Below are 22,851 nucleotides of genomic sequence, written 5' to 3' on the forward strand. Positions count from 1 at the left end.
CTATGCATGGGTATTGCACAGGCACTGGGCGGCTCCACTTCCCAAGCAAGCAGATCGCAGATTTCAGAGAAGCGGAAATCTTACAGGTCTTTTCTCATCTTACTTTGATCTCACATTCGGGAAACTTTACTGACTTCACTGGAGGATCACATACTTCAGATCAAAATAAGGCCCTGCAGTCCTTCAAGAAACCATAGTGAAGACATACACTAACAGCAGTTGTACAAATGTAAAGTCAAACTCTGGGAAGCTAGAGAGCATGTTCTGCTCCATGAAGAAATGCCTGAGCCTATACCAACACCCTTACAAGCAAAGATAGGCATCTGGCAACGGCTGCTTAAAAGGTCATAATATGCCAACTGAAATAGTACTTTGTGAAAACCTTCAGAAGTCAGCCCTGAAAACTAAATATGAGCATACCCCACCACATAGTATCACTGGGATATCTGCTTTTATAGCACTCTTTCCACAGAGGTAAATTCATCAGTGTAATCCATTGTGTGAATCGTAATCCGTACCACACCGACTGCAAAAATACATCTTAATACAGAAAATTATGCCAGAGACATCCAGTCCCATTTGGACAAATGGGCCAAATGGTTCCAATGACTATTTTGAACTAAGAAAATCTGATGGCTCCAGATACCACTTAGCAGTTTGGTCTGACAGTTAGGAAACTGTAGAAAACTTTCAATACTTAGCATATCTCCATCAATATTATTCAAAGTCTTTTGACATCTCATTCTTTTCCAGCATAGCAGCTTTGTTTGTGTGCTGTCTTTATGAAACAGATGTTCCTTTTTCCTGATCTGAATTAAAAGGATTATTTTTTCTTTGACTGCCACTGCAGAATTGACACAAACATTGTGACAATGGCCTGATTTAAAAAAATACTTAAGAACCACAAGTCTCCTTGTAGAATATCAGATCTGCAGCCGAACAATATCTTCACTTACTTTATTATGGTTTTCTGATTTCTCCCTTTCAGGAATGATTAGATGATTTCATGTTATCTATTAGCCTTTTCCAGACTGCAAACACAATCTTTCCTTCCATATTGCCTGTCACCCCTCTTTTCAACGTCATGGCTCTCTCTGGGGTATATTATTTCCCTGTGGTTTCCTTAGTGTCCTCAGTTCATACCCTTTCCAGCTCAGGCATGAACAGGTGCTTACACAAGGTAAGTTCCTACAGCAGCCACTTAAATAGAAACACTAAGCAAAACTACCGAAGAACTTATAAAAGCCAAATAGCGCCCATGAAAAGTGTAAAATATGAACATGTCTTGATGCTGCTAATACAGGTTGAATATGAAAAGCACAGATCTAGTGATTACTGATTTGCTCCACTAAAGGAACTGTTTTGTTGCCCTCTGCTATATTGTAAAGAAACTCAGAAGTACTTAATAGTGATCTTCCCACTGACTGCCAGAGCTTCCCTCCAACAAGGGGGTTTACATTGTTTTAACTCATCAATATCACAAATATTTTTGCTCTATCTTTTGATACCTAAAATGACAGGAAAAGCCTTGAAGGCCCTTCCAATCTGGTAAACCTTAAAAAACCCAACCCAACACAACCATACAGGGACACAGCCCACTGGAACAGTCAACTCTTCATTACACAGAGAAAATGGAGAAGCACAAGCACCTGCAGACAACCAAACCATGTGTGACTTTTCAGTGTGTAGGAGCGTGCAGGTTCTGGTTCATGTTGACAGGGGACCACAGAGATGTCCCAGTAACTCTCAGCCTAAGCCAGTAACAGAGCTACCTGGCTTCCTGACAAGCAAAGCCAGTTTGTGTACTTTCGCAGCACAGTCAATCCACACAGGAATGATGCACCCATCAAGGGAAATGCAGAAGTGAATTTTATGTAGGTATAATAACACGGATACAGTCTCAGAATTAGGCAAACCAAAATACACCAATATAAAATGATTTGCTCAAGTTTTCTTGCATCTCAAACCATTAAAAGGTTAAAACTAGCAATTACGTAAGAGTTAATTCTATTCTCATTTTCTATTTTCTTTCAGAATATCTTAGCAGATTTTTTTTGTAAAGTGCAATACCTAATGTGCAACGACAAAATCACATTTGATGTTGCTAGTGAATTCAACTTTCCATGGGTAATAATGAGACAGGGAAATCATCCTAAGAGACTTATACTAAAGAATGAGGGTTTATACTTCAATGCATTCTAACTAATAAATGCTAGAAGACTGATCATTCTATATTAGTTACAGCAAAGTTCCAGTGTTGCCTCCATTTATACATGTTTCTGCTATGGAGTAAAATGAGTGCAAATGGTCACGAATGAGAGAATGAAGATTCCTGGAAAAAGTCAGTGCATGGAGAATTTTACTCAGCTCTATACAGCCTTTGTTCTAAATGGTAATTAAATGCTTAACATGCTTTTTCTACACACATTAATGGCTAGCACTTCTTATCTCCACAGCTGCTTGAAATTGTTCTCAGAATCTAGGTGGGCATAAAAGAGAAAACATAGCTTTTGTGTACTTCTGAGTAACCCAACAAAATGTTTGCAATCATTCAAAACTCTAATCGGTTTAAACAGATCTCACACTTTAGTGGTTAGAAAGAACAGTCAAGTTATTATGCAGAAAACCAAATAAAAAGTGTTAGAGGAAATAAATGAAGATGTTTTAGGCTAATCTGACAGAAAACAGTAAGGTATTATTTATTATTTTAGCAATATTATGCTTTTCTAAAATAGCTGCACCTTTTGTTCAGCACATACATGATACTTGACATTATATAGCTTAAAATAACAGCGTGATGTTCAGTGTAATAATAAAGGCTTTCTAGGATAAGAGCCATCTGTTGCAATTACACTCACATTCCGTGATTTTCTGAAACGGTTGAAAACCCTTAGACTTTGTCAATTATATGCCCTTGATATAGTATGAGTCATCTTAAAGGAGTTTGGCATAGACATGAAATTTTCATGGAAACAGTCTAATGAGTGAACATATTGAATGTATTCTAAATATGGCCATCCAAATGGTCATATTGATGAAAAGATTCTCAAATGAGAGAGAAAAATATGGCAGTATAATTTACTATTCCATGTTTGAAATGCTGCCGGGTAATATTGCTTGGGCATTTCACAGCTTTTTAGTCAAATACTATTTTCAGCACTTTTACTGGTGAGATCATTAATATAATTATTTGGCCAAATGTATTTTAATTAAACCCCACCCCGAAATTGTAGAGTCTGGAACTTCTTCCCACACTATGGTAGGAAATATACCTCCAGATGTTAATAATTAAGGCATTAAAGGGTAAACCCAGCACCCACTTCCGCAGCTCCCCAAGCTCCCACGGCAGTAAACTGGTGTGGTTACATCGCTGAAGAGTGTGGGTGGATTGGAAAAGGCCCTTCAGAATTTGTGCACTTCTGCACAACACGGAAGCCAGATCAAAAGGGTTTCCAGTGTAGGCCACATGTTGACTGTGGATGGGGCGGGACAGAATGGATACGTGCTTCCCATGCAAGTGGCTATGTGAGAAGTGGAGGCAGATGTTCTCTAACGTGGTCTCCTGAGGTACCACAGGAGCTGGACATGGCTGCCCTCTTCGGGCCTGGATCTTGGCTAGGATCAATGTTTCTAATCGGTCCTTTCTCTGATAAGCAGCATTCATGTAGGTCTTTGAGATAACAGGTACCACTACTGATGTGTGCATTAATGGGAACCATGTCTAGCAGAGACATGTTTCAAATCCAAAGGCACTGCCTGGAAAGAAATATCTCAGAGGCAAGCTCAAAGGACACTTCCCTTGCTTCCCCTCACCAACTTCTGCCTTCACACCTGGAACTGGGTAGCAGGCTGTCTTTATTCTAGACAGGCATTAAATGTGAAGAATCGGAACGAAAAGCTGCACTAGGCCGAAACAAAGGTGGGGGACAGATGTTTTAAAATAAAACTCAGTTTTGTGTTCAACATGCTAAATACACATTTGAAAGCCTCATAGTGGTACATGATCAGCAAGCATTGATATATATTGATCTGAATCAAGTTACCTCTTCATGCATTCCAAAATACCTTCAAATGCCTTTCTTGAATATTGTTTCTTAGGTATAACTATTCATTCACCTGTCTAGATGTCTCTAATATCAATAATTAAATTTACTACACAGTCTGAAAGTATGTAATTATTTTACTGCACACATGTTTAAAGTCAGAGAAGTTTGTGATGGAACCTATTAGGAAGAGCACAGAGTACACTGATGCTGGACAAGCCTGCACAAGATATGGAATTTACTATGACTTCTGTTGCTATGGACTGATATTTTTCTCTCTTCCATGTTTTTAAATAACCTATGTTCATTTGAGATAGTTTTGGCTTCTATCATATCAGACAAGCATCTATGTCTTTCAAAAAGAACTTTTTGAGACTCTGGACTATGCAAACGAAAACTGCCAGCAAGGCTTTAGCAAAGAGCCAGAACTGCAGACAGAAATAAATGAAGTGCTAAGGTTTAATACAATTTATTTCCCCAACCTATCATTTTTTAAAGTGTTCTAGTCACAAGATGCTGGCATACCCTGTGAACTGAAAACTAATGGCTTTCAGCAAGAGAGTTACAATGTATTATCTCTCTCATTCTTGTTACTGAAAAATAAGATCAGGTATCAAGGAATAAAATCAGAGTTCCCAACCTTTCCCAAACCTTTGTTTTATTTGTTTTTAATATATAGCTGACTTTTATTAAACAGATATTAATGGGTCATTAAGAAAAGAAGACTCCATCTAAAAGATATTTTGAACCTCAACACTGTTCATCTGTCTCACAAATTAATCTATGTTCTGTTACAAAGAAAATTGTCTTTGCTTGGGTCTCCAATTAAATAATTAACATTCCTTGTTCCAAAAAACACCAAAGAAAAGCCACCAAAAAATACTCTTAAAACCCTCATTCCTAACTATGTAGTTATCACATGTGAGACAATGTAGAACAACAGTTCTATATTTATTCAAAAAAACCCAAAACAATCCCCCCAAACAAAAAACAAACAAAACCCCCACTTCTTCTAAGCACTCCTTTGGGTGACCTAAACAACTTACCTTGAAAAATGTTCCCATTGCAATCATAGGATGGTAAAACCTTTGGTTTGCACTCATTTATAATGGTAGATGTACAGTACACGTGCATGCACAACAGAACACACTATAGATTAAAATCTCTACAGAAAATTGGAAGAGATAAGGAGAGTGACTGAATGTCTGAAATATTTACAAAAGCAAGTAATTCACCGGGGGAATTCATGGAATGCTTAAGTACACTGTATTTTTTCTTCTCTGTTACTGCTTTAAAAGAAGCATTTGAAGGGCCTTTTCTGTTTCATACACAGGAAGTTTGGATAGCTGAACAAGTACAACCCATTTGCAAGGTTCTGTCAAAAAGTTTTAAATATTATTTGTTTTTCTTGACCTGCAACACTTTTCTGTACTTAAATTGATTATTAACCTCCTTCTTCCTATTACAGGTCACTGCATCTCAGGGCCAGCCCTGGTCAGGCTATGTTGCTTATGATGCATCCCAGCCCTCCTGGAGAATAATCTGCACAGCATGCTGAAGGCAGCATCTCTGAGCTGAACTGCTCACATCATTTCCAGAGGTGGTCAGGATGTCAAGCCTGCTACTCACTGAAAAGACTGGATGTGAGGAGTAGGAAAGGTAAGAATGCCAGGCTAGCATCCCGCTCGATGGGGAAGGACGAAGTGCACAGCCAAGCACGGAGCTAGGGGCTTCACCCTGCAGTGAGGGCATTCAGCTGTTTCCCACCCCTGGCCCTCCTGCCCTCAGCTGCTGCAGCCACTGAGCTGGCTGCTTTTCGGACACCCTTCCGAAGGGCACATGGCCTGGCCTTGGCAATGCTCTGTGGCGGTGCAAGTGTTCACTGAAACCCATGGCTCACCTGCCTTCCACTAGATAATACACTGTGTGGTTTAAATAAACGAGATAATGAAGCAGAGAGCTGACTTACTCACCTTTTGCCCTTTTACTCCACTGCAGTCACATTTTCCACAACCGGAACAACCCTGAAAATAAAAGAGAAATTGAGAATTAATTGTCTGAACCAGATGACAGGCAGAACATACTGCAACGACACAGAGATGACAGCAATACCATCCTGACTGCAAGGCTGGTCAGCCTGGGGAATGTTTGCTTAAGCACAATGCAATACTTTGTTATCTTTATATAGATGCACACTTCTGGTCTTAGTCACAGTCCAATAAAAGATGTCTTTCTAAAAGAAGAAAAGAAACTGCTATTGCTTTTAACCACTGAAAACTGTTATAGTCCTTCTAAATCATTGTATTTTGGGCCATCATTTAAAAAATAACTCATTCTTACAGAATATACACATACTCTGCTCTAGCAATAGGAACATCTCACTTTAAAACAAGTGGATTCCCCTTCAAGGATTCTATAGTCACACATTCAAAGCCCAGCAGAATATTTAAAACAAAATCAATCTAGTCATAGAAGCACCTCTTTAATATTAGTTTGTTAATAAATGGCTTGCATTATGCATAAATACTTAACCTCTATAAATAATTGCCATTGCTTTGAGAAGCAAGAGGTGGTGAAACTGCAGTGCATGATTTATCTTCTATGCTTAAGGAGAAAAAACATCAGACGTGAGGAATATGGAGTTTGTTTCTTTTCTGAATACAAAAATGTTGTCTATACCTTTGGGTGTTTACCATGAGATCTCTTGCTATTGATTTACTAGATGTTTTTATCAATAATTGGCAATATTCTGACAGGAAGAGAATAGTTTTTAAAGGAAGTTAAATATTGGTATAATTACCACAGGAAACTATGCCAAGAAGTATGCCTGGACATACTTTATGAAATCAAGTCAAACCACAGCCAGGGAGCTGCTCCTAATGTCAAATATTAGATATGGAGGCAATTGTTGATGTTTACTGGCCAGGCAATGTCTAGTTCCAGGGTTCTGATCCTGTTTCTTACACCTACCACAATTTCAAGTGATATTTCTTTCTTGCCCTCTATGACTAACTGTAATTGTCATTATGATGAGAAACCTTCCACTCAGCAAAAGCACATTCATTGCAGCAGGAGAACGCAGAGAAAACATGAACAAAAGCACAACCAGTCTGAATTATTCTTCAGTAGATACTACAGAGATTTTTGTTTTCTGAAAGGCTTTCCTTAGGAGAGCATCACCTTATAGGGTTTCTACACTAGATAAACTGAAGTAAAAATACAGCCAACTTGTACCTGCAGAAGACAACGGCACTTCAGCATAGATGTTGACAGACTCCCAAGTCTATCTGGAGTCTGTAAAGGGAAATTCTGGAGGGCAAGTGGATGGGAGGATTTGAGCAGGGCATTTTCATCTCAGGAGGGAAGGAAGGTGGACTGTGCAGCTGGCCTCACTAGTCCCATCAACTGGTCTCACCACGTGAAATACTCCTAAGTGCCACTTCCCTCAGAAGCAAGGGAGAGAAGATCTCAAAGTAGGTGTTTGAGAAAGAAGCTTAATATTAAGAAATGCTACTAAAAGCTTTTACGCGTTTGTTCACATAAACCTTAAGACGAAGACTTGAGAGATCTGGGGGTTGATTTATTTAGATCAAGTCAACAGCAATCAAAACACTGGGATTTTTATGACATCATCATAAAAAGCCACTTTTTTTTTTTTTTTGATGAAACATGAAAGGTGATAAAATATGGAAGAAGCCAGCTTAATTAATGCACAGGTAAAAGCTTACAGTCACTTTGCATTACTGAAGTACTTGTGTGCACTTCAGTACATCTGGGTGACTCCCCACCGTTCCTCATAGTCACGAAGCAACCAGTGAGTAACTTCACAGTCTACTGCTTTTGCTGTTGTCATGACCCTCAGAAACAAACTAGGAGGAAAACAAGCAAAACATTTGTATCACTGGATATTCCACCAATGCAGGTGAGACCCTTCAGCAGTCCCTTAAGCCATTATCCAGAAGCAGTCAGAGACAGCAGCTCTCCAGAGACAGCTCTCAGCGCACATGCTGGGCACCTGTCCCTCCACACCTGCGAGCTTCACAGTTGACTGGAACCTTGGTAGTTCTGGGAAATTAAAAGCAAAAGTACCTAATCCATTTTAAATTTGGAAAACTGCCAATGAGACCAATAGACATCATAACTCCAGAAAGATAACACAGTAACATTTTCACTTGGTAAATATGTTTTTAAAGTAAAGCATGAAAGAAAAATGGGGGTTTAGTACTGAAAATAAAATGATTAAAGGCTGTCCGATAAATCTAAAGTACCGGCTCCTGAAAAATTTGTTACTTTTGTTGAGATCCCTTTGTTTATATGTAGATCCATTGAATTTGTTGTTTGAAGTCAAACTTTCTCCATATTCACATAAAGCGAAAATAATCAGATTTTTTTCTCATACGTTATTACAGCATTTTACCATGCCATATCATAAATGCACAGAAAGACGAAAATTAACACTGATTAGAACAAGCATTTACCATATACTGCAGAAAGAGAATTAGATTGGAAAATTATACCAACATATGCTGCAATGCCAACACAGTACTGACCAGGAGGGAAAAGTGCCACCCACTGAATAATTGGCTTTACTGCTTATGGTACATGGTTACGCCTGGAAAAACATTGGGCCTCCCATTTCAAGAAGTGACCCATTGTGACCTCCCTTAGCTTTTCAGACCTGATGAGTTCACAGCTGGAAGACGCATGCTTGCAGCTCATACTTCCTCCTCCAGCATCATGTAGAATGTTATCAGTTTTATCAACACACCCCTTAAATTCAGAAGCGGTCTGTTTTAATTGCATTTGGGAATGTAATTAAAATACATCACTGAATTACTATAAACATATGTCAATCCCCGCATATTTCCTTCAGCCTGTTATTTAACCTGCACCATTTTAGAAAAAAAAAAGTATGTTGTTATTTATTTTTAATGCGGGTTTTGTTCTTAAATTTAGCATGGCCAGAAGAATGGACCTGTGCTTTTAGGTCTCTTTTTGTGCTCCCCAAAATGACGCCACTATATTCATTCTTTCCTGTTTCTTAAGCCTTGAATTACAATAACCAAAGGTGAGAAAGGGAAGAAGGTACTGAGCGTCAGGGAGCACAGCTGCATAAGATCCTATTTGCAAGCAAGTGCTGTATCCTGTTAAGTCAGAATGGGCCACCTACCCTACAAAACTCTGCCTTTATTTTACAGTAGCATCATCTCCTGCCATCACTGACTGTAACTTCTGCAGGTGGATGGAAGGCTGGCCAATAATGACAGCCACTACTGGATAGAGTTATTTATCCTCAGCTACTAAAATGTATTTTTGAATCTAAGGGATGTGGTAACATTCTGCATATGCTAGAAGGAAGTATGAGCTTTTTCCTCCTGGTCCTCTGGGAAGATGGGAGGGCCAGACTGGAACAAGGTTTTTAATCAAACATCAATTTAAGGAGGTCAAAGGGGCATTTAAGTAATGAGATACTGGGAGAGAGGAAGGTGGTTACAGATGGGTACAGCAGGCACAGGAATCAGGGTCTGGGTTCACCTAACCCAGTGTAGGCACAAACACTTCTACTAGTCACTGCAGTTGCCCTTTACTCAATGGCAAGAAACAGGCACTTTGTGCTGGGATCCATCCTACCTATTTTTGTTCTTTGCCTTTAATGGAGATGAAGCACACCTTGGAGGATTAAGCAGTAGAGACCGGGCAGAAAGGAGTATGGGCTCTGTATGAGAACCATGGGGGAAATGGAGAGAAAATTGGATGTGGAGGATCAGAGGGCTAGAGGTTACAGACAGAATGAGATAGATATTAACAATAGCTCTCCATTCCTCAGAAATCATTAGAAATTCAGTTGAGTATCTTTCAAACTGTAGATACGGAGATACGTATTTCTGGTACTTATCTAGGAATGACTTAAGGCCTTTACACAATTCATAAGTGGGAAACTTCACCCTGAAGGAATAATCACAAGGTAAGAAAGCTGAAACTGTGCAAATTATTAGTTATTTCTAAACTTCTATGATCTTAAATCAGTCTCATGATATGAAGAATCCAGTTCATGATTTCCTGTCACACATGACTAGAGATGAGACAAATTGAGAGAAATAGTTTTGTCCTATCTCCCAGACATCCTCTTTAATGCATGGAGCTTGGAGCAATCACTGTTCTCCTCCAAGTGTCCAGACAGAGAAGTAATGGTGCTGGGCAGGAAGCATAATCAAGGTGGGGGCAGGGAGATGAATGAAAAGGCAGGGTTTTTATCCCTTGTCTAGAAGCCAGTTACTGACTAATCCAAAGATTTTGGCCAGGTGCACCGTGATACCTCACCTACTTTGCATGGTAGGCTAGCAGTTTTCAAATAGCCATAGCTTCCTTGCAACACAGGCCAGCCTCTCACATAATATTTGAAGACTCATTTAATCTTACTCCTCCCACAAAATATCAGTCAGCCCAGAAGCAGAAGCTCATTTTAGCGATATAAATCGCTTCATTTTTTAACAAGCATTTCCGTTCCATTTCATTCTCCCAGACTGTCTGCAACTGATAAGCTTAGTGAATCACACTAGCAAATCAGTATTAAACTATAAAAAAATTATATCTCTTCAACATCTCACATACAAACACGCTACATGCAGACTGCCTAAAGGACAGCGATAGTTCAAAAAAAGTGCTGCTAATGAGTGGACACCCCAACCCAGACCTGTAAGTTCCGTGACACACGCACTGAGCCTTAGGACTCTACGCACTCTAGGCACACTCTCAGCCACTGTCCTGTCAGTGACAGAGCTGAGAAGGCTGCTAAAGTTCCTGCAGCACACAGAAGAAACTCTGTTCTGCATTGCAGCCTGCAAGACATCTGTCAGATTGTAGCTACAGACTTTTGTTGCATTTTGCCCTGTTTTTCCACATCCAGCTACTTTCCTGGCATTTGAGGACTACGGCTTGGAACTTGCACAGGAACGATGCAAACAGCCAGATGAGCAGCCTAGGAGGGAGACAACTGCCGTATTTGGAAATGCACCATTTCTGGAGGCTACAGAGATCTCCAAAAAAATACAAAGGCCGAGTCAGTTCTTGGACGCTCCACTCTCATACAGAAGTGTTTTTTTTCAAGACAAATGTTCTTTCCCACAACATCTGTTCAGACTCTGCTTGCTGAGTTTCAGTTGTTGAGCTGGCTACCAGCTTAGACTAACTGCACAGGTATCAACTGAGTTCAAATATTATCTTGTAAAGCACATGTGTAAGGTAGAGATTTAATTAAATTCTTGCTGTTTACTGAAGTCTGTTGATGTTTAAAATCTCATTCCAGGGAATGTAGTCACTTCTGCCCAAAATACAATGTCTTTCAAATGACTGAAAATGCTCTGAACAGATAAATGGTGAGACTTAACAAGAGATACCAAAATTCTCTGACTGTTCACAGTGTTTCTAATTCATAGCTGAAATGCTTCAGAGAGTAAAAATCATCACGATTATTTAATCTCATGATTCATTCGTTACAAAATGACATATTCTGTTTAGACATGACACTTAAACTGATGAAGTTTTCAGATGAAACGGTGTAATTTCTCACTCTACTTCGCTTTAGTTCGAACTCCACTGTGAGCTGAATTTCAACACCAGTTGCAAGTTGAAACTCCAAGAATGGCTATGCCAACGAGATGCCTGTTTGACAGTGACAGCTTTAAGTCTGAATCGCCTTCCTCCACAAAACCCACCCCCTTCCACCCCTGTGCTAACCCGACAGATTTATCCTTATGTAGCAGACACTTCACCTCTTCCTAAGCACACATATGTACAACTCATGTCACTGACATGAGAGCTTGATCAGTAACATCTTCAAGTCTCACATCCCACCAAATACAGAAATAGGGAGGTGATGCCAACTGCGACACTTATCTTGCATTCCTCTCATTATTTTCTTCTCTCTTCAGAATGTCAAAATAGCTCCCTGGCTGTATTACTATTCTTGTCTTTACCCTTTAGATACAACCGTACTGAATTAGGCAAACTGCTCTTTTGTGTGCAAAGTACCATTAGAGAAAACCACTGTGATAATCCAGTTAACCTTGATATTTTTCTTAACTGATTTTGCAGTCCATTAACAACTTTTAAAAAAAATCATGTTGCTAAAACTTCTGATTTACACTTAGCTAGAATGAAGAGGATAATAAAAAAATCCAGACTGTCTTATCAAGTTAGCAAAATTTAGTAATACTCCCTTACAGGAGTTGATACAAAGCCAGTTGTGCCAGACTGATGATTGGAACCTCAACTCTCAAAATGGTTCAGGAAAAAAGCATCTGCCAGACCTTCATTTTCAGGACTTAAAGCAAGAGCAGAAATTGAGCACAGTTCTCATTTCATTTGTAAACGCATCAATTTTGGATGTCTATGGACAGATAAATAATGGACAAAAGGCACCACTTCATGATTTTATAAGGTTAGCAAGCTCCAGTCTTTCCTCCTCTCCCAATTTCTTTTTCTCCACCATTAAGAAAAAGAAACACCACAGCTGGCAGCTTATCTTTGTGTCCTTTTTTTCCCCTTTTTTTCCCCAGCAAATCATGGGTAGACTTCAATTATGACTGTTCAGGGAATTCCCTGAACCAAAGGAAGGCTTATTGGTTTTACAGCTTTCACCTTCTAGGTCACCAAATTAAGTTCAGCTCTAGTCAGCAAACACTGGAAGTTTCTGTCATGTAGTAGTTATTTGAAGTCCTTGGTCATGTCATTTCAAATGTCCACAGATCCAGTATTTACAGAGCACAGAAGAACAGTGCCATTCAAGATGTCCTGTGGGATACCACCTGCTTCAAGCTGCTAGGCCAGGTGGCAACAGCTCTCCCCTAGGTCTCAGGTCATATCTGCTAGGCCTATGTAAATATCTCATATGGCACCAGATGCCTACATTTAAGCAATGGAAGTAAGTGCAACCCAATAATCTCCAAAGGTTTATTAAACCTTGCATGGATAAGAATTAATATACTCATTCCCCTGTAGACCTCCTTTGGCTGTAGCTTGATGTACATAAGTAGGACAGAAGAAAGCACAAGTGGTCCCCACTCATTTCTCTATCAATGCAAAGGTGTTCTAATAAATCTTCTAGAGGCTGCTTTAGACCAGATGAAAAATCTCCTGGAACAAACCTACACAGTGGAAAACCACGGTACATCACGGTTACTAGTGCATCAGTGTGTCAATTCAGTATCCCTGTTAGTCTAAGGGAAAATTTAAGCGAGTCCCAAATTAACACATAGATAATATCTGAAAGGAATGTCAAGTTAACTGTCTCAAATATCACTGTGAGTTATGAAATTTGAACTAATTTACAACAATTCAGCTCTGGTTTTATTTAAAAGCCTTGTACAATTTTCAGAAAATCAACTGATTATAAGAAAAGCTCTATCGAGGGCAATTGGGAAAAAATTCATTATGGCTCTTGGGACATGGGGGGGGCTGTTTGTCGTTTTTGGCAGGGTTTTTTTCTGTTTGGCTGAGGAGGAGGGTTGTTTTGTTGTTTTTGTTTTAGCATTACCAGAATCATACAGGATGTTCATACAAAAATTGCAGACAGACCACAGATTCTTATCGGAGCTCTCCAGCGTATTTTAGCCATTCAGTGCAATATTAGTAAATTTTTAAATGCTTACTATTAATTATTTCAGAAAATACTTATTTTGTAAATTAGCACTGGTCTAAAAAGATGTTTTACAAAAGAGCACATCTTCTTAGTCAAAAGAATACCAGATTGCCGGAGCTGAAATATTTTGTTGCTGGGACCTCATTTTTGAACATTCTTTTCTAAATTCCCTAGAGGTCTGTCCTGGAGGTAGGGTCATGGGAGTCCCCTGAAAGCTGCTTTGCGAACATGACTTTCCTGTTGGTGATGTGAACATCATTTTCACAAAGCAATGCAAATCCAGGGAGCTTCCAGTTAGCTTACAGGAAATATAAAGTTATTCCTGTCATTCCACATTTGGACAAAAATGGCATTTAAAGCAACTGTTTCCTTTAAGTACATTCTTTTACAGGAAGTTCTGGCAACAGTCAAGGTATTTGCTTACTTAGTGAAATCTTCAGAACAGTGCATTGTAACACTCAGTTCTGCACAGTTCAAAGCAGAAAACTGGTTTGTGAATATTAACTAATGGTGTGATCATTATAAAGTTTCTCATCAGCATTATCTACTAGCAGGTCTGTTTCCACAGACTGACAGATCCTGCTTAGCCTCCAGCAAGCAGAGAATACTGTATTCACCAAGTGAGTATCAGTCCAGTAGGTTTTGTACCCTTTTTCTATTTAAGAACTCCGCTTTCGGTTATGTTTTCAAAGAAGTGAAAAAGGTTCCAGGTGCCAGTAAGATCCTCTGGTATTAGAGTCACTGGTGTTACTTCACCAACAGCTGAGGATTAGAGCATACTCCAGGCCTCTCTGACAACCAGTGACAAGCGCTTTCAAGAATACATTTCAAAGGGCACAACCCTTCCTAAATTCAACTATGGTAACCGTTGCCAATAATCCCTACCTTATGCTTCTACTTTGTGAATGGGCAAACTGGATCCAGGCAATACAGCTGAGAAACTCCCGTTCCTCCTCTTGCTAACTTAAAAAAATATGAGGGAAGGACAGGAGAACCTATTGCAGAACCACCATGGCTCTCGCAGAGCTTACCACCCGCCTCATATGCAACTACTCGGGAGCGTACAAAGCAAACTGTTCCTTGCCCTGCCCGATGCAGATCCAAATGCCCTGCCTTCTAACTCGCCTTTTTAGTGTAACTAGCGTTAGCAGCCGCAAGGCACACAAGCTGAAGGGAAATCTTCATTCTCGTTCATGAGACGGACAGGTTGCAGCCTCTGAAACAAATCACAGGAGTTTGTTTTTCTTGCTGCCTTCTGGGATGGATCAGCACAGCCGCTTCCAGCACCAGCTAGCAGTACAAGGCTGGATGCAGCCATAACATGGCAAGATGGAAACAGCGTCATTACAATTGTGTCCCATAACTTCTGCCTCTACCAGAAGTGGCCGGCGATGTCAGGGGACAAGCATCAGTCTCCTTGCCATCCTCCCAGTAAACCCACCCCCACAGGGCTTAACTGCTTTCTAGAAATGTCTCGGAGCTTCTCCAGCATCTGTGCCTTTGCTGTTCAGCACGCATCCCCATTTTCACAAGCACAACAGCACCAATAATAAGTTCGGGCAAGGGTGCTGGCGTGGTTGAAAGCCCAGTTGAAAGCAGCTCCAGCAGGCAGGCAAAACGCAGCACCACCAGAACTAGGCAGATGCTGAGGGCGAGGCAGTGGTGGCCGCCAGCCCGGCAGGGACAGCCTGCACATACCACCATGGGCCGCAAAGGGCACAGTACCACCCCCACAGCTGCGGGGCAGTTACCCTGATGGAGACGCCATCTCTCTGCCACGCTGTCCACAGCCATCGCTAAGTCTCCCCTTTAATAACCAGTACTCACGTGGCTGCTGCAAGCCCTGTCACACCACGGAGTGCAGTGCAAGGGCGAGCCTGCAGCGCTCCAGTGCCCCAGCCCTCTTCAAGGCACTTTTGTAAACCTGAAGGCACAGGAGATGCCTCAGGAGGGATACACAGGAAGCCAGTGAAGCCATTTTGCAAGCGTTTACTGCAAGTCCATGAGTGGTGCTTTCCCCTCCTTAGCTGATAAACATCAACATAAACACATTTAAAAGTAATAGCTTTAAAACAAGACAGTGCTGGGGGGAAGTGGAGGGCTTCTTTCTTGGCCGTCCTTGCGCAGACTAAATAAACAGAGAGGTGAAATCCTCTTGGTTGGGATGCACACCAAAGAATGTGAGAAAAGCAGAAGAAGATAAACTGGACTTCTAGATCTGGGCCCAGAGAGGAAACCCAGGCAGCGTACAATCCAGCACAGATACAGACTGCGGTGTTTTGAACTCATACTGCCTGAGCAGGGCTTTCCTCTGGGTGGGCTCTGAGCACTGCAATTTTGCTCATGTAACTCCTAATGTCCCATTAACCCCCTCCCACATTGTGACTGATCACCAGCGGAGGAGGTTGTGTGCACATGTGCAGGCAACACCATCACCCTGGGCCGGACCTTGCCCAGGAGGCCTCCTGCCTCCATGTCACAGACACTGCATGAACGGTGTCCGCTTGCTCCTTCTTAGTCCTCTGCTCCCCATCACCAGTTCCTTATCCATCAGCTCTCCCCGAGCCTGATTTGGCATGACTTAGGAAGTGATGCAGCTTTATGTGGGTACGCAGTGCCTGCAGCAAGGGTTCTGCAGGCGTGCTGGCAGCATTCCTTCAGCACAGACAGACTGCCACTGCAGAGCCACTCCTTGAAGCTGTGGCTGTACCTGCACGGTGTGAGCATCCCCAACACACGGCCCCATCTGACAGGTGCAGCATCCTGTTACCAAGAAGATTTACCCCTACATGTCAAATGCTGCAGCTTCTGCAAGGAAAACATTAAGGGAAGTCCCCGCTGGCCTCCATGGCATATTGCAGGTATATATGACTTGTCATTAAAATCCTTCCAGGAGGACTGTCAGATGGAGTATTTAAACACTATCAAATTTTACTAGTCTGTATGCGGGTTTTATGGCATAAACTTACCAGAACTGTCTAAATGATTTCTTGATTAAAATAACACTCATTTCATGTGAAGTTGTCTTTTCTTCTAAAAGAAACCTTAAACTTTTCAAAAATTGTGACAATGAAATAAGAAATTAAAGATGCTTAACATAAACAATTTTAAGTACACCGTTTGCACTTCACAGCACTAGATAGGAGGTTAGCTGACTCCTCTCCTAATAACACCAGGAAGAGGAGAAAGGTAAGGTAGTGGTAGCCTCACTCTGGCCAACAGGCTCAACAAAGAGTCACAGGATTGTTAACGAGCAATTAATTGGTACATTTTAAGAACCTTATTACAGTATTCTGGAAACAGCAGTAGTAACCACAGCAGTCCAACATCCTTGTCAAACACAGGATTTAAAAAGCGTATATCATGTTTAGTCTACTTAGCAGCCAGCCAAAACACACACAAAAATTCATTTTATAAACCTGCTCTTCTTCCCCACAGATCTCAAAGATCTTCCAAACAGGTTCATCCTATGGTAATAGCACTGCTACAGTAAAAAATCTGCATTTAATTGCTCTAGTGAAATATTTCATTCAGCCAGTTGTTGCAGCCAGCCAGTTCTAAAAACTGCAGCATCACAGGGCAGGCCTAAAATTGGAAGAGCATTTCCTAAAGTGAAATCTGTTTTAGGAGTATTTGCATTATAAACCTATCACAATTTTGGACTGGAAGCAGTACCAGAAGTTTACCCTATGCATTTTTCTCAAGTATTTTAACAAATTGACAGTCAACAATCTACATAGGCATCTTCTCTTAAGCTCCAAGTTACAACTTTGGTTCAGTTAAACTAATGGGTTTTGCAACAAGTTCTTAGTCATTTATCTGTTTGGGTTCCTAAAAAGGCTGTACAGGGAAGCATTGCTTTCTCTGCTCCTTCACAGGCCACTCAATTCTGTCTTTTGCTTCTGTCAAGGATGCCATTGACTATGAGCTGCCTTCTCTTCAGGACACATCCAGGCCTTTTCTCCTAAAGACTGCACACTCCAGAAACACTTCACTCAGTTCTGGCTACATTTCAAAACTACATTTCAAAATACTCCATATTTAAAGACCCCAGATGGATATGGCCATGGCTGTTGAAGAACCCCAACTTGCAAGAGAAATTTATCTTCATAGAATCATAGAATGGTTTGGGTTGGAAGCGACCTTAAAGATCATCTAGTTCCAACCCCCCTGCCATGGGCAGGGACACCTTCCACTAGACCAGGTTGCTCAAAGCCCCATCCAGCCTGGCCTTGAACACTTCCAGGGATGGGGCATCCACAGCTTCTCTGGGCAACCTGTTCCAGTGTCTTGCCACCTTCACAGTAAAGAATTTCTTTCCAATATCTAATCTAAATCTACCCTTTTTCATCTTAAAGCCATCCCCCCTTGTCCTATCACTACGTGCCCCTGTAAAAGGTCTCTCTCCAGCTTTCTTGTAGGCCCGCTGTAGGTACTGGAAGGCTGCTGTAAGGTCTCTCTGGAGCCTTCTCTTCTCCAGGCTGAACAACCCCAACTCTCTCAGCCTGTCTTCACAGGAGAATGCAAAGCTCAAGGTTTTACAAAAGCCCCTTCTCAGTAAAGAAATGGACTCAACTACTGCTCAGAAGTACAGACAAACTACTGCTCAGAAGTACAGACAACTAACCAAAGGGCAAAAGTGTGCTTTTTCTTTCATTGCTGCTGCAAGCAAATGGTCCCAAAGGCCTCTTCACTCCTCTCTGAGAAGCACCAGCTAAGTAGTAATACTCATGGGCGTGTCCAAATGGTGGTGTTCTTTAAGAAAGGGTCTAGAGATAAGGAAAAAATCAGATGGGGGAAAAAAAAAAACCAACAAACCAAACCCTAACCCTCAAACCACCTGTAAATTTCAGCAACCCAACAGATCATTGAGAAGCAAGTCCCAAATCACTGTTTCAGTTCACGAGTCCACTTTGCAAGTTCTTTACAACATCCCATGGCTGAGGCAGCAACTCACATCTGGAGCAAGGTGGTGGCTCTAGATCCTGCACAGGCAATGCCAGAAGCAGGGAAATATCTCTCTCAGTGAGCAACAACCTCTCTCTTTCACAAACACACTCACACACCTGACTTCCACAAAAAGAATGAAGATGAGCTTTACTACAGTCTAATTTATGGATTGCGACATTCCTCTCAGAATTAGGAGCTACGAAGAAGAGTTCACATCTGCTACCTGATGAGCAGCATTATCACCACACAGGGATGTAAAAGCTAACAATGACTTGTATGACTTGCAAGAACTCTGGGCACTTGTGTATATTAGTCTTTTAGGGAGTGGCTGAACTGGATCCCTTTCAGGATGTTGTTGTCTTCCTCATTCATCCAACAAACATCAATCTCACATGGGAAGGAAAAGGGCCTTAGGCGCAGATTAGATGATCTACATCTCACACTCTGTCCCATTAAATCCATGCCTGAGGTGGTTACACCTCCTGTTGGATCCACTTCTTAGTTGAGTCCTACGGCATAAATATGTTCAGAGCAAGTCAATGCAAATCATTCGTGTGGCTGAAGTCCGGAAGCCCAAATCCTCTAACTTGCTCTGAATTCATTCCTTATATAAACACATCAGAATATTCACACTGGCAGGAACTATCCTGTCAGGTCTTCCTATACAAATCAGCTCTTTAGTCCAGAAAACATTTTCACTTGGAATCTGGATTGTGACATTCTAGATTCACATTGTACTGCAAAGAAACTTATCTATTAAAAGGCCATTTGTCTCAAAATCAGTAACTAAGGACTAAACTAGACTGATTTTCAAACAGCTCATTTTTTTTCATTTTCAGCTGTGGAACACGCTCACAGCAATGTGGCTGGTCAATTGGATTCTTTTGGCGTTTTTAAAACTTAGTCACAAGATAAAATCAGTATTAATCACATGTACCCTAATTTACTCGTCTGGCCCAAATGAAAAACAGACACAATTTTCTCAAACCCATATTTTTAAAAACTGACATTTGAAAATCCAGTTTTAGTAAAAATTTAAGTGTTGGAACACTAGAGCAAAATAGCGACAGGAAATATTATTTTAGTGCGCAACATTTGCCAGACGCAAAAGGAAACAAACTTGCTAGTCCTCTCTTTCTTTTATGTTTATTTGTTGACTAGACAGGAAGCTGACAAAAATTGATTTTCTTCCTCTTGTAAAGCATATGGCGTAATTTTTATTGTACCACTTCAGTTGCTGACTGCATTTCATAAATAAAAACATACTTCATGAGCATCCAGGGAAGTGTTTAATATCTGACAGTTTACAAAAATGCCGTACTAATTAAGTACAAAAAGAAAAGTAAATAGCTTTCATTGCAGAAACGGAAATAACGCAATTTAGAAGAGAAGCTGAAAATCCATTCCTTTCTATGGCCACTTCCTGAGTGATGGAAAAGCTATAGCTGAGTAAAATTAAACATTTGTTGAACCTGCATTCCACATGTAGAGGTCAGCAGAAGTGCAAACATTGATGAACATTGAGATATAGCTGTAAATATTTTGTGAACAGTTTATTTAAAAACAGTGAGAAGCAGCCAGTTAATATTCAGCTACAAGATTTCTTCCACATATTAACAAGAAGCAAGCAGACACAAAAAGGCTTCAACATCCTTGCTTGCTATCTAGAATTAAAAAACCAAGCTCATCCATCCCGTAAAAGCTCAATACTAAAGACCTCATTCTTTGTCAAAAAAATCAATCAAAAATTTCTGAAATCACTGAACATAATCACTGAACATGGGTTATTATATACGAGGGCTGAGTAACAATTTTAGAGTTTTTCCAAAAAATATCCTGCCATTAATAGGCTCAAGGCACCCAAATGGCAAGACGAAGGACACAACGAAGGCCACGCCTCCTGCAACTCACTGAAAGGCTGGTTCACACAACAGGTAAAGCCATGGAGCTCAGTCTTGGTGGGACCTGCCACAGGTTTGTCCTCTCCCTTCCGCAGCTCAAGTCCTACTCCTGTGTTGCCACTAGCACACACCAAAACCATCCTGGCATTAAAATATATGAGGACTAAATACAGTGACTTTTTTCCCCACGGTTTTTTTAACAGCCCATTTTAGCTTATTGAACCACCTTCATGCTGGGTGGGGTCAATCAAAAAAATGCTGCCACAGTGGAGGGGCAAGACAATGCAAGCAGGACCACAGGTTGAACTGTCTAGGAACAGCCTGACGTGTGGGGGGTGTAAGATTGACGTAGGCTTCACAAGTACTTTAATTATCAAAAGCATTTATCATTTTATTGGGATATATTTATGAGTTACTGCATGCTATTGTGACAAAAAAAAAAGGAGATCCACAGAGTTTACAATTAAAATGAAATATTATTTATTGTATTCCCTTCTCCAACAGTATAACTTTCACTTACTAACAAAGACACTTCCATTTCTATTGATATTAGTGGAAGGAGGTTCAAAGTATGTCTAAAGTTACGCTGGTCTAAATTCTTGAATGAATTCGATAGTTACTTTCCATTTTCTATACCTGTATGACTTCTGTTTAATAACCTCATTCCTATTGGTTTGTAAGATAGTGTCCTCATTTTCAAAATAGTTTGATCAACTTCAGATCATTATGAATATTAGCTGAATTCACAATAGCAGTTAATTGTAATGTGATTGCAAGCTTAGCCAGGTTTCATATTTGTCAAAAATGATCATACATTGTGGCACTAGCAACACGCCTTCACGCCGTAATTTGCAAATTTTGGGGAACTCAGTCAGATGTTGAAAAGGAGCTTCCCAATGATCTTTCCTAGAGCCTTCCCAGCCTATGAACACCTCTGGAAAACATGTAATCCAGAGTACATCTAACAGCACACACAGTTTGTAACTTTGCTAAAGAAATCTAAAATTTATAATTAGCCTGCATCCATAAGTATGCATCCTTGTGATCTGCAATATGTTCCCAACACTAACATACAAGCATAAATCCAAGAAAATTATCCTCAGGTAATTAAAAATTGCCTCAAGTCATGTACAAAAGAAATGGGAAGACTCATACACAGTTCTAACTGAAAAGCATTTTGCTAGAATTAAAGCTGTTTGCAAACTATAAATTAGTCTAGCTGTTTCAGAATATTCTGAGTAGATTCATGGATGAAAAAATGTCCAGCTTAACAATTTCACTACAAGAAATGCAAATATTGACATTTTTAAGTAACAAGTGCCCCCCAAAAAATAGGAATAGAAGTGATAAATGTAAGCAAAACCACCCAAAGTCACATCACGAGACCACCTTTCAATGCCAGCACATCTGCAAAAGTCATATTCAAACTCAAAGTTCAGAACATGTCATTCTCATAGCAACATCCTTAATGCTCCAGATGTATTCCCAAATCACTCCCTAGAACAGACCACACTTTTAACCACACATCTAAATAACACTTTTTTGAAATCTCATATTTACACTGTGTGAAAACTTAAAAAAAACCCTCAAGTCATTAAAATTACCACATCTACTTAATAAAAGTGGCTCGTTAACCAAAAGGGCATCGATGCTGCCTATACATAACCTTAAACTTGTGAGTACTGCCTTACAGCTGTGTTGCAAGTATTCATCACTACCCGGGGTCCCTTCGGTTTTGGCACTGTTCTTTAGACTGGAGTTATGTGAGTCTATGGTTATCTTCCAGGATTTTTTTAAAATTTATTTAAATGTGTCATCCTCTTGACTGTCTCACAGATCAGAAATCTGCACGCTAAAGATCAAAAACAGTACATATATTTCAAAGAAACCAAAGGGTGATTATGAAAAAGCATTCTTGTAAAGCCAAAATCACACTTGCTCACATTTCTTGCACAGGGATAATGGTAACTCCATTTGGATTTCTCATAGGTCATATTTCTGGCTGATGTAATTCATAAATTGAAACAGAAAAAAAAGTCAAATATTAAATAATTTAAGCTTTTAGGTCACATTCAGTCTGTTTGATAAAGTTACCATTATCATATTTTAACCAGACTTAATGTAAGCAAAAGTCTTACAAGGGAATTAGTCCCTTAATTTCACTAGTGCTTGCTTCAAAGGAGGTATTTATTTAGATTGAGTTTTTACAATATTTATTGTTCCCCGTCTCTAACAGTTCATTTGATCTTCAATTAAAATTAATTTGGGTTTGAAAAGTAGCCTATTAAGATAAAGATGAAACTTTTAATCAAAGTCA

The 22,851-nt window shown here is 40.2% G+C and overlaps 1 protein-coding gene across 2 annotated transcripts in view; it reads right to left on the bottom strand.

Annotated features, from left to right (window-relative positions):
• COL4A1 (collagen type IV alpha 1 chain) overlaps nt 1-22,851 on the bottom strand; it is a 124,706-nt gene that overhangs the window by 65,356 nt on the left and 36,499 nt on the right. For both annotated transcript variants that reach the window (XM_056327321.1, XM_056327322.1), the window contains exon 2: nt 6,017-6,067. In XM_056327321.1, coding sequence (XP_056183296.1) covers nt 6,017-6,067 — 51 coding nt within the window. The remainder of the gene's footprint in view (nt 1-6,016; nt 6,068-22,851) is intronic.

Source organism: Falco biarmicus, chromosome 2 (genome assembly GCF_023638135.1).
Source record: "Falco biarmicus isolate bFalBia1 chromosome 2, bFalBia1.pri, whole genome shotgun sequence".
Taxonomy (NCBI): Eukaryota; Metazoa; Chordata; class Aves; order Falconiformes; family Falconidae; genus Falco; species Falco biarmicus.